At 43.4% G+C, this 13324-nt stretch overlaps 1 protein-coding gene across 3 annotated transcripts in view; it reads right to left on the reverse strand.

Moving 5' to 3' along the window:
• FAM13C (family with sequence similarity 13 member C) overlaps positions 1 to 13324 on the reverse strand; it is an 83289-nt gene that overhangs the window by 15940 nt on the left and 54025 nt on the right. For 2 of the 3 annotated variants that reach the window (XM_066619162.1, XM_066619161.1), the window contains exon 10: positions 12117 to 12319. In XM_066619162.1, the coding sequence (XP_066475259.1) occupies positions 12117 to 12319 (203 nt within the window). Of the gene's footprint in view, positions 1 to 3304; positions 3389 to 12116; positions 12320 to 13324 lie in introns of all 3 variants that reach the window. The other variant, XM_066619160.1, reaches the window with a different exon arrangement.

The raw sequence follows: 13324 nt of genomic DNA on the forward strand, positions 1-13324 counted from the left end.
GCCTATTGATAAGGTCTTGCCTTTCACCATCAGCTATGAAGTTCTGTAAAAAGAATGTCTTGGACAGACATAATAATTTGGAAGGGGCAGTGGCAGATTTGACTCTAAGACCATTTTAGTAGATATTCCCACTCTGGATCTCAATCCACCCTTTGCTATGTTATAATCAACCTTGTACAATATATAAGATCTGTGTACTTGGGGCAGCAATTGCGCAGGCCCACAGGCCCCAAGCAAAGCAGAAAGAGACAGGTTGGAAAAATCCAGTAAGATTTTGGGGATTGGAAAGGGGCATGTAGAGGAAGAACTAAGTTGAGAGTCACACACAGTCACACACAATTGGTCTGTGGCCCTCCAGGGTTTCAGGAAAGAATCTTTTTCAGCCCTCCTACCAGTGACCCCTTAAATAAAGATGTTAAAGATTGAATCTAGGACTCCTACTTGAGGGACATCTGCTATATTGATCTATGGTGAACAAAACATGACCCAGGAAAGAAACAGAGAAAGAATTTGTGACTTCATTTAACTGTATTCCTCTACACCAGGGGTCTCCAAACCCCAGCCCAGGGGCCAGCTGTGGCCCGCAGCAAGCCTCTTTCTGGCCCATGGCCAACATCCCCTGAAAGCCTGTTGTCCACTCAGCTGAACATGACCAGATCTGTGCTCTGATTGTGTCTGGAGGGTGTTCTGAGGGCCAGAGAGGTTGAATGAATGAGCCCATTCATTCATTTATTCACTCATCTAAATTCCATCTCGTATTTCTTTATTTAAATTTTAAATTTAAATTTTTTTCTGGCCCTCAACACCATGCCAGATATTTGATGCGGCCCTCTGGCCAAAAAGTTTGGAGACCCCTGCTCTACACATTAAAAAATATTTTCACACATTAAACTAAAAGTAAATTCACATCATTAAAAAGTCTAAGATGGTTTGCATACATAAAGTCAAGGTCACTAACTGATTCACTCAGTCAGATTCCACTGTTAACAGTGGCTGGCATCCGGGGGTTGGACAACTGTTTCTGGTACCTACCGCCACCCCATCCATTGTACAGGCCATTTAAAAAAATGTTTAATGGATTTTTACCCTGCCTTTCTCCTAGTAGGGCACTCAAGGCAGCTTGAATTTTGGAAAGAGTGCACCCCTCTTCTGTTTCAACATGTACACGCTTTGCACATGATAGTAACAAAGTCCTTGCATCTAAATACTTCATACAGAATTAATACAGTGTGGTTCCAATTCAGTTCAAGTTATCTATCTTGGCTAAGTCTAGTTGAAAGCAAGTTATTTATGAATGACTTAAGGCTGTCAAACTTGGCCCGGGAGGGGGGGGGTGGAATATGCCGCTGCCACTTGGCCCAGATCCTAACCCCCCTCCCAGCCAGCCTGGCATTACAATGGGCTGCTCGGATCTGCATTAGCAAATTCACTGTCGCAGAACCAAGTGGCTCCACTGAGGTGGCTGCCACAGGATATGAGGTAAGGGGAAATGAATCACTCTGAGTTGTGCAGGATCTATCTCCTACTTTGCGCTGGATACAGCACAGGCCGGCCAGCCAGCCTGTTCCAGCACAGGATAGGATTGTGTTGCCAATCAAAATTAATCCCTGCTGGATCAGTTCTCTCTATCTCTCTCTCTGCTGTATTGTTTGAGAATCTGCAACTTACTTAATTATGTGCAAAGCCTTAAAGACACTTTAGACAAGCAGCACCCAACAGAGCTGTTTGGATGATTGTTCCCCTCCCACAACACCCACTCTAATTCTAATTCATTCTTGAACTAGAAAGAACCAAGGTCTTTCATTCTGCTTAAAGCAGGAAGCCATCTGATTAAATCAGATAAATCTGGAAGCCTCTCTCAAAACAATGTCAATGTTTACAAACTGCTTATTAAATTAGGCTTAATTAGAAGCCGTTCTAGAAAAGGCTAAAAAAACAGAAGTGGGATTGTGACCACCACACAACCACCTATCCACTGCATATGATTTGTGTGATCACAGCTTACCATGCCACTGTACTTAACTGATGTAACTGAAAAACAAAGTATGTTTACAAGTGTTGCAGGATTCCTGGCTTCTGTCCTGTAGTTTCTTCACATAAAATCTCTTTCAAAAGTGACAAATGTACCTGATTCCTGGCTCTGACATCTGGATGGTACTATGTGCCAAAAGGAGCCTCCTCCACACATTATCATGGTGCCAGATTTGTGCTTGCTTAGCACAGCAGGTTATGGGTTTGTGCAGGGAGTGGGAATAGTGTATATCCAGGTGGTTTGAACTCACAGGGCATAAATAATAAAAGCTATGGCAAATTAGGAGATATATGATTGGCTTTCATTGTCTCATAAGTAATCAGGGTACATTCAAACCAAATTAAAAAAACTGTGCATCAAAGCAAAAAAAAAATCTGAACTCTTGAAACACCTCATGCACCCTCTGGTTGTATTGGATCTTGACTTCTAAAATGTTTCACAAGCTTCCTACATATTCTAAGAGTCTGTATACTTTGGAATTAGTACATCTGAATGCTGAGTTCACACACCTGAGTCAAACACTGCTTAAGGCAAGAGAAATATTACAACTATGGAAGAGCAGAGCAGGTATCTTCAGATCAACCATACATTCGACTCAACTCTAGCTCTAGCAATATTTTTAAGTCAACCCCCACCAACTTGAAACCAGGCTGCCATGCTGAACTGGTCAGCAAATGCAAATGCCATTCACTGAACTTCACATGCACCAACTTTTGGCACCTGATTGCAGCCAGCTCTGCTTCATGTTAACATGGCCTCAGATAAAACACAGGATGAAATCTCTCATCTGAATTCACTCTGCCTGGATTGCTATGACTATTATGAAGAACGTATTACAATCACATTGAACTTATTTAATGCAAGTTAGCAGAGATGGTTCACACATGCAGCTACATCACTTGATAACTCCCAGATGAATGGGGGGGGGGGAAATCATTGAATTTTAGGCTAATGAGTTCTATCAGAGATGGTTCATTCATCCATACAAGTCATCCGAATCAAACAGTGAATTGTCATAAAGCAACATAAAGGAGGTACAAAGTGATTGATTCATGCGTGTGTGAGCCAACCAGTTGTTTAGTGGTTTTGGGCACAGCTACAGCCCACTTCTGTATTTGGTTTCTGGTTTCTCTTCAGATCATATAACTACTGATTATAGTGGCAAAATTCACCTTCATGTGAATGATCTCAAAAGTTATCTACATAGGATGTAATATAAACTACATGTAATGGGTAACTTGGGATTTACCTATCTTTCCACAGCATACTTACAGATCGTCCATGAATACTTTCAAAATAGAGCAGGCTTTTCTGGAGAGTGAGCTTTTCCAAAGCCATTTGCATTTTTGTCATAGCCTATTTAAAAAAAGTTATTTATACAAAAATTACGAATTAGATTTTCATCTCATGGAGATATGTGTATGTATTATCTCTAAAACATTGAAGTAAGATTTCCTTAAAATAAATTAAAAGATTTCTGTTCATAAAATGGATAATCCTATCTATAAAATGACCTCAGGCACTAGTTAACCCTCACTCAAATACAGAAGTGCACTTTGTTAATCCAGTGTGGGGCTGAAACATGCCAAAGTCAATCATCAACACAACAAAACTTGGGGAATTGTGTTGAGCATGACATCAGTTGCAAAGAGAAAATATCAACCCTTTCATTAAAATATTTCCTTTTGGCAATGCAAGGATAGAACAGCTACAACAATAATGGGATCAAGAATAGTGATGTTTTGGTACACATAAAACATACAAAAATGAAATTTCAGTTTTTCCATTCAATACAATTGGGGTTAAAATGTCCCCAATGCCATCAGGGTATACACTGCAATTTACAACTGAGATAAGGGAGTGGGGGCCTGAAGCACCACAAAGCAATTGACGCATTAAGGTTGAGGACATAGAGTAAGCAGTTGCAGAAGATTGAATTCACAAGCTTATTCATTTTTCCCCTCCACTTTCTGGATCAATTTTACTTTCCTGTTAGAGTGAGGGATAAGCCTTTCTCAGTCCCATGTCCTTTGCTTAAATTAGCAGTTTTTAGCTAAAAAACTGACAAGCTTACCAAATTAGGGTAGTTTCACAAGGATATTGAGGGGGAAAGTGACCTTGAAGGGACTATTGTACCTCAAAAATGGACAAGTGAACGGGTCCTTAGAATTTTTTGAAAGGTTTCCCAATCAAGCTACATAAAACAAATGTCCCTGATTTTAGTTAGAGTGCTTGCTCTCTCTCGCACACACACGCACACACGCACACACACACAACTATTCTCTGCTTGAGACTCTAGGAAGAACTGCCTGTTGTCACTTGTTTCCACACAGCTGCTGCAAACGGCAAGAAGTGCAGCATGTGCAGCAATAGTTCCCAGAGGCTCCACCAGTATAGTTAAGTTGGCCATGGGGGCACATTGTGGGCAGGAAAGGGACAGAGTGAGTTTCAGGACAGGAAGGGGGATGGAGGGGTGGATCTTGGTGGCACCATTATGCACTAGGATCCCATCCCCTTTTCTGATCTGACCCACCCTGCCCCCTGTTCCTCCTGCTATTTATGCAACCTATACAGCTGGTGTGGGTCGAAGGAGACCCCCTAGGCACTAGAAGACCTATGTGAGGTAAGTAGAAAATATTTTTACTTTCCTGTGGCAGGCATCCTGATCACCCCCTGCCCCCACTGGGGGGAGGGTATGTGTTGCATGTACTCCGGCAACACAGCTGCATCATCAGGTGGGGGTAGGATTGGGCAGTGAGTCAGATTCATTCTGAGAACATCTCCAATTTACCAAGTCCAGAAGAGGCTGAGTTTTCAGATGGAGGTGGGAAGAGCCCAATCCTATCCAGTTTTCCAGTGCTGGTGTAGTTGTGCCAGTGGGGTGTGTGCTGTATCCCATGGTGGAGGGGCAGTCACTGGGACCTTCTCAAGGTATGGGAACATGTGTTCCCTTATCATGAGGTCGCATTGTGGCTACACCAGAGTTGGAAAGTTGGATAGGATTGGGCCCTAAATAAATAACTAGTACTATTTATGTACTTTCTGCTGTATTCCCATAGAACCTGTTCACCTTGTACAAAAGAAAAAAAAAAGGTGGGGCCAATGGAAATGAGGAAGCAAGTGTGACATGTCCTACAAGGGTTATCACTGTGACAGTCCCTAGGTTCAGAACAGAACGGATTGTAAAAGGGTTTTGATTAAGGGCTTACCAAACACTGTTTATTCTGTTACCTGGTATTTTTTATCATCATTCTAGTCATGCCTTTATTTGAAGACAGAGGCTAGAAGGCAGCTGGACTGTCAATCTCTTTTATACGTATGCACTTGAATTACTAATCATTATATAAAGTGCCATTAAATTGTTAAGAAGCATTCTTCTAACATAGTCCCTTGGGGCTACTTATGCTGTAAACAAGACATCTCAATGACAATATGGAAATCTAATCCGTTTTTTTAAAAAAAAAAAAACCCTCAAATACCCAGTTCCTAAAAATAAACACAGTTTGAAGCCTTGGCACTATATCCAGTAACCACATTCAACTATCAATGTTAACTAGGATCCAGGAAGAGAGGTAGCATTTGGGGACAGGAATAGGACACTGAGTTGGTAAAGGGGTGTTTGGGGTCAGCAGTAAGCTGGAGCGACAGCTGCCTTGTAAGTGGACACAGAACTCATTTCATGTGAAATGAGCACACACAAGCATATAGGCCAGGGGTTGTGGTGCTGTGACATGGCATATGCAGTATGCTGATGAAACCTAGCTTTCCTTTTGGCTTCCATGGATTTGGATTTGGCTTCCATCAAGGTGTGAATAACAGCCTCACACTTGGACTACTACTAACCCACTCATTGTGGGACAGGTCTTGAAGATGGTTTGGAAACTGTAGCTGATGCAGAACATAAAAGGTGAACAGGACTTCCATATCAGAAGGTCTGCCTATTGTTCTCTGAGCTTAATTCAAGGTACACTGAGACCTAAATGGCTTGAAGTTCTACTTACTAAAGGGAAGGCATTCTCCCCAACAATCCTCCCTGTCCCCTTAGGAGGAAGGCTTTACTGTGTTGAGTTTGTTACTCATCTGAGGTAAATAAATTTTAATAACACAGGAAACTATACTTAACTCTCAACAGTTTCGTGACTGGCATAGGCTGTATCAGCATAACCAGGATTTGCACCTCTGCCTAAAATATCCAGGAATTAAGAGCGGAAGATGAACCAAGAGCCTTCCCTCTTCCTTACAGTTAATTATGAACAGGGATGGGCACATTCTGCAATTCTCCATAACCGTCAAAGAAAAAAGTATAGAAAGTGGTGCTGGGGACAGAATCCACCTTCCTAAGAACCCCCAGATCTCCCAAGTTTTAACTAATATTGTTATTGTACTGACACGTAAGTGTGGCATAGATGCACTGATGTACCTAGGAGGGGTCCCACGGGTGCAAGTGCTCCTGGGTGGCATGGCTGTGGGGGCACCACAGTCTCCCAGTCATGCCACCCCAAGGGCCGTCTGCACCTGCTGCCTCCCTACGCAGAGGCCTTCTAAGGACCTCCAGATGGCCTTAAAACATCACTTCTAATTTATCTGGGAAACTGGAAGTGATGTTTTTAGGTCCTGAGAAGGCCTCTGGATGCAAGCAGTGAGGAGGTGGCATTTTCTCGGGGAGGGGGGGGGATTTTGCAGTACTGGCCCCAGGCAGCGCAGGGGAGAGGATCACCATTGCATATTTGGCAGTCTAAGCTATCATTTATGGCAAGCAGATATTTACCAATCTTCTGCCCAAAAGAAAAAATTTAAGGACACAAAGTAGCTTTGATCCTTCAAGTATTTAATGTTTTATTTAATGTTGAAAGAGGTGCCGGTTGAAAATAAAGCATGTTTCTAGCTCTTATGGCAGCCAAGGCACCAGATCCAGAGTGGTTCCAAGTAGGACTTCCACTGGCTCAGGCAACAGAGCTTCTGTATCCTACAAGCATTTTCTAGCCCAATGCTAGCAGAAGCAGAATAAAGTCCTGCAAAATAAGGAAGCTGATTCATTTGCATGATTCACAGGAGTCAGAAGCTGGAGGTTAAGCAGCCAAAAGTGGATCCTATGGCCACTCATAGGAGCCACTGCCCCCTATGTGTTAGGACATTGTCATTATACATAGCCCTCTGATGAGTGTGGGAGGGGCGGAGATAGCAGCACCATGAGCAGCTGCTTTAGGGGCACTGAGGTTGGGTTCCAGGGGCAAGTGCTCTCCTTGAACCAACACGAGATATATGATGCACCATCACCTCAGACACTGCATTCCCAGCATCTCATAGGGCAAAGATAAAAGGACACATTGTGCTGACACCCATTGGCTTCATGTGTGCCACATCCCTCACATACTTAACTAAGCCTAGACCCTTTTTAGCTGCCTGAAAAGTCCTGCAGTTTGGTTTCAGGTCTGGAGGATTGTCAAGAGATAAACCAGCCTCACATATATGCTTCTGAAATGGTTTCCTGGTGGAGTACTGACTAACAGAATCTACTGAGTAAAAACAAACACATTTACTTGTGTGTCTTCATTCATCTCTAACAAACAACGAAGCTGCAATTCTATGAGGCTGATCTCACAGGGCTTGTGTACATTTTGTGAAGCAGCAGCCGTTGACCCCAGGATGTTACTTAATATTCATCTGAGCTGAGCAGCAGCTGACCTCCAGCAAGTAGTCAAGTGGTATGTCCCCTTTCCTTCCTTCATTACTATGCCAGCCCAGCAAACTGTTCACCCCCTTTAAAGCTAGCAGAGACAGCAGGGGTAGCCCTCTGCTACTGTTTCTAGTCCCTGACCACCTCCACCACTGCTATTCAGTGAGCTTACCACTGAAATAACCACTGAAATAAACACTGGGAATACTCCACTTACCACTGGGAATACTCCATCTCTTGTCTTTGAATAACTGAGGGAAAAGGACTTTGATGCTTGATGACCAGAAGATGGCAAGCACTATCTACTTCCAGATATTTGCATCTCCAGCTGGAAAGAATAGCTCCAGGCTATCCCGGCTGTATTCATCAGCTATATGCTGTATTCATCAGCATAACACATCTGAGACTGGACATTCCAAATAGCCAAGATGACTATGTTAGGGTCTCCTTTGATACTGCTGTGATTCACCTCCTTTTCAGTGGACACCTCCTTTTCAGTGGACACCCCTTAAGACTCAAGAGCATGCAGCATAGATCAAGCACAACATAGCTGCTCCCTGAACCTCATGATCCTTGGGTATTGCTCTGAGCACTAATCGGGACACAAAATGGATACTTTAACTGCATCATAGTGCTCCATAGGGAGCAATTTAAACAGAACCACCAAGGAACACGAAGGCTGCAGAAAGCAGCTTCCCATATGTTTGCTCCATGTAACTGGCATCACTTTTAAAAGGCTCTTCCGGCTTGCACATTCTTTGATGCACAAGCAGCATATACAAGTCAATGCAGCCTCCCCTTAAGCCATAGGTTTGCTAGAGTGCAAATATTATATGTGCAGGGACTGGTGCACAGGTGACGAGCCTTAATGCCAGTGCCTGTGAAGTGCCTAAATAGATAAGAGCTGTCCGGCAGCTTCCTGGTGGCCATCATCACATTTAAATCAGTCCGTGGTCACCTGATCTAAAGGCACTGAGTACAATCCAGCAAAACACAGGTGTCGCAGAATTATAGAATATTCACACTGGAAGGGAACCTTGAGGTCGTCTAACTCAATTCCCCAGTTAGTGCAAGCAACTGCTAAAACATTTCTGATAGGTGGCCATCCAGCCCCTGCTTGCAAACCTCTAATAAGAGAGAGAGCCCACTACTGCCAAAACAGATTGTTCCAGTCCAGGACAACTCTTACAGTTAAGGTATTTTTCATCAAGTCCCTTCAGTTACAAACTCATTGGTTCTGGCCCTGCCTTCAGGGACCACAAAAGTATAAGTCCTCCATTTATTCTACATGACAGCCCTTTAGATACTTGAGGATGACTATCATATTTCCCCTTTAGCTTTCTCTTCTACACAATAAACATACCAAATTTTTTTAATTGTTCCTCACAGGACTTGGTTTTCAAACTCTTCACCATCCTTGTTGCCCTCCTCTGAATCAACTTATCTATGTCCTCCTTAAAGTGTGATGCCCACAATTGGACACGGTATTTCAAATGAGGTCTGAGTAGTGCAGGAGAGTGGAATGATTACTTCTTGTGTTCTGGACACTATGCCTCCACTGACGTAGCCTAGCATTGCATTTGAGGTTCTTTTCAGGCTCATCACATGGTCAGCTAAGACAGGGGCACCCCAATCCTGCGTAAATCCCAGTGCTGTGATACAGCAGTGCTAGCATGGCTTCCACTGCATCCTGCAGAAGATTTTTGGCTGCTGTAGGTCTCCTCAAGGTAAGAGGACATTTGTCTCCTTGCTCCAGGATAAGGAACTGGGGCAACTTCAACCTGCACCAGCTCAATCTCTGGTGCAAGTCTGCATTGCTCTGTGCAGGTAAATGAGATGAGGCCCACATTAGATTTTTTAAGAGGCTTTAAGGATAAAACACACACACACGCATGTGCATGCATAAATAAATAAATAAATTTTATATAAATATATAAAACACCACCCTGCAGTGCCATTCCTACATTCAATTCTAAATTAGATAAAAGAGAAGAAATTTTGTTAATGTGTCAAGAATTACATCAATTTTTACTTCATTTATAACAACTCATAAATTTGGATGGAACGAATTTACTTAAGGATTAGTGCGAAGTATGGTACTGGTGTTTAGCTGTTTTATCAAACCAAGGTTCGAATTTAGCAGTCCCAATCGAAAACACTGTGTTTCAGTGAACATTGGACAAGTTCGACATTTAGCTAAATTTCACAATATCTTTGAAAAAGTTCGCTTGCACAGGTAAGTAATGCCAAAGATTGAAATCAAGTCACAGATTTGAAGGAGAGGGAACTCATCACTTGGCAAAATTCTACCAGATTTCCTTCCTTAAATTTGTCCTTCAAAGTGCCTATTGATTGGAGGTCAACCACTTCCAATTGAAGTTCAGGTGGTGGTTTTTTGACACTGCAATCAAACAGGTTTTGAAGAATCCTTATTTCTCCTGCTTTCACATCAAGGTCAGAAAAACACTCCTGGAACTGTACTTTCAGATAAGAAACAATTTCTTAAGCAGGGTCAGTTGGGAATTGTGATTCAGTTTCTTGGCTGAATTTGTCACAATGTAGAAAATGAACAAAACAGTTGTTCTTCAGTTGGGGCTCAAAAGGATTAGTTTCTGCCTGACTGCTTTCATTCTTGCTATGCATGTCAGAGCTAAGTTTGTTTTCCTCTTGTAGTCTGAGAAGTCATTCATGTGCTTGGTCAAGTCTATTCAAACAATGAATTTACAAGTCTGTATACTTGTGAGTATACAGGCAGCCTGCATTATCTGCAGGTTCAGAGGATTTCTTCATTCGCAGGTACCTGAGCCTGCAGTGGGAGCCAACCTGGAACCTCCAGAGACTGTTCGGAAACCCAGCATCATTTAAAGGTGACTTCTGGGAATGGACACCCCGCAGATAATGAGGGCCACCTGCAGACAGACTTTTTTGTTTAAAATTTAAGAACATTTTGATTTCAGTTATATGCTCAAAAAATTGTGACAAAACTTTTCCGTAAGCGAGCTAGGGCAAATTGTGACATGCAGCTTCAATTTCCACCACAAATTGGATGAATTGACAATGGTTAAGTCCAAACGAGTGAATGACATTCACAGTTGTAATTGCAGGTTTTATAACCTAAGACAAATCTAAGTATTTCCTGCATAATGCCTGTTGACATATAATGCAGTGGAGAATCATAGCCTTGATATAGCCCACGTTTTCACTAGCTTTGTAAATTTGTCCGGCAAACGGCCCAATCCTATTCCAGGCCAGTGCCAGTCTCTTGCACACTGCCTGAGAAATGGCTGTTGCAAATGTGCCATGGCAACTGGGAGAAGGGAGGTACCAGCGGGCAGGAGGACGACTGCTGGCAGCCAGCAGTGATAAGTTCCCCCAACGAGTGGCAGGGAGGCGTTCCAGGGTGGAGGGAACAAAATTGGGCAGAGGGAGAGTGGGTAGGAAGGCGGTTCAGGCCCAGAAGGGGGTGGGGACAGCAATAAAGTCTGCTGGCAGTTTCTATCCCCCCTCCCATGCCTCCAAGTCCTACACAGTTCTGTACCAGAGAGTGAGCTGCCATAGATCCTAGTAGACCCATAAGGCTCAACATGGGGTAAGGGAATCCCTACCCTGAGGAGTCGTCAGGCTGCCTCCCTGAGGCGGAGATTTACCATTTTGTGGTAAATCCCTGTCTTGTATGGATTAAATTTCAGTTTGTAAGTCCTCATCCTGGCCCAAACCACTTCCAGACAATGCCCAAGAACTTTGACAGCTCCCTTGGAAGCTGGCAGAAAAGAGATATAGCTGGGTGTCATCCACGTATTGGTTCTAAGAGGAAAGGTTGAGAAAACTCCATATGTTTAACCAGGAGGAGAGAAAGATGAGGGGGAACATGATAGCCCTCTTCAAATACCTGAAGGGCCATCATGTGGAAGAGGGCAAAGGTTTGTTCTCTGCTGCCCCAGAGAGTAGAACTAGCTCTACTAGGCTTAAGCTGCATGAGGCAAGACTTCAGTTGGATATCAGAAAGAAATTTTTAATGGTAAGAGCAGTATGACAATGAAACCACTGATCAAGGGACATGGTGGGTTCTCCCTCACTGGAGGTTTTCAAGCAGAGATTTGAAAGGAATCTTTTGGAGATGATCCAGAGAGAACTTTCCTGCTTCAAGCAGGGGGTTTGACTAAATGACCTTGAAGGTAGGATTCGATGATTCTATGATGTCTTTGCAAGCCTCAGTAAGAGCATTCCTTTTCAAAACAAAAACAGTACTTCCTGCTGCAAAGTGGCTGTATTTAACGGATGCAAGATGGTCACAAAACATGGAAGCTACCACTGCCCTTCATCATTAGGCAAAGCAGGTTGCCTAACGGTTCAAGATGTGATCTTGGCTGGCTGAGCACATAGAAACCCTATACGATAACAACATACCTTAATGTTCTCAGGGATATTGAGCTGCTGCCGTTTCTCCTTCAGTTGCTTCAGCACAGCATCCACAGTTTCTTCCACAGATGGGCTTAAAGGAGTACTGGCCACTTCCTGCTTCACAGTCTCTTTGGTACTGTCCTGGTGAAGGTTCCTTTGAGGTGCTTTGAGGGGACAGCTTTGTTCTGCCGACATTTTGAGTTTCAGCTCTGGAGGAAAATTTGCAAGATACAAATGAACTACTACTTGCCATGAGTTATTTCTGCTGTTACAGAACACAGCCACAAGGAGGGGAATGATCTGTTTCAGGACTATGGTGGTGGATAAAGTTAAATCCTCTCTCTACCCCACCAAATGTGCCCTCCAATGTGTACAGCGGGAAAACAAGCATGACAGGGTCAATGATGTCATTAAAGTCACATCTATTTTGACCCTGAGAGTCAAGATGGTATAGTGTTTTGGGAGTTAGACTTGGAAGATCCTGGTTAAAATCCCCGCTCAGCCATGAAGCTTCCTGGGTGACTTTGAGCCAGTCACTATCAGCCTCACCTACTCCACAGGGTTGTTGTGAGGACAAAAGGAAGGATGAACCATGTACACCACCTTGAGTTCCTTTGAGGAAGGATGAAATAAAAATGCGAAAAATAAATAAAACAATAAGAGAGGGACCTTCAAAGATGTACTGGATAAATATTTCAAGTCAATGACTCTTCTTCAAGGGGATTTGTTAAGACATTGTAGTTAATACACTAGATCAGGGGTCCACAAACCCCAGCATGTGGGCCAAGTCCAGTCCTTAGCAACAGTCCTTCTGGCCCGCGGACCAGTTGGCCACACACCTGTCAGCCAGCAGACACCCCAGCCGTGAGATATCTAGTCCGATTTCCAGGAACATCCAGACGTTGTGTTCGAGACCTGCTCAAGGCTTCAAGAACTCTTGCATGCACCAACAAGCCTTAAAAGGCTTGCTAAAAATTGGCCAGGAAGGAGTAGGAGTGGGGAGGGGCTTTCCCGCACTATGTGGGGAGAAGCTGACTAGAGAAAAAACCTGCTGTGAAGGAGCAGGAAGCAAGTGGGAGAGGCTTGGTAAAATCATGGAACTGTTTCTCTGCTACTTCCTCTTCTTTATTATATTGCTGTGGAGTTGGGCAGCCAGGAACATGAGAGGTTAATTTCTTAATCTGCTATGTTTGTGCTTGATGAGATTGTGGAAC

The sequence above is a fragment of the Tiliqua scincoides genome, chromosome 3 (assembly GCF_035046505.1).
Source record: "Tiliqua scincoides isolate rTilSci1 chromosome 3, rTilSci1.hap2, whole genome shotgun sequence".
Taxonomy (NCBI): domain Eukaryota; kingdom Metazoa; phylum Chordata; class Lepidosauria; order Squamata; family Scincidae; genus Tiliqua; species Tiliqua scincoides.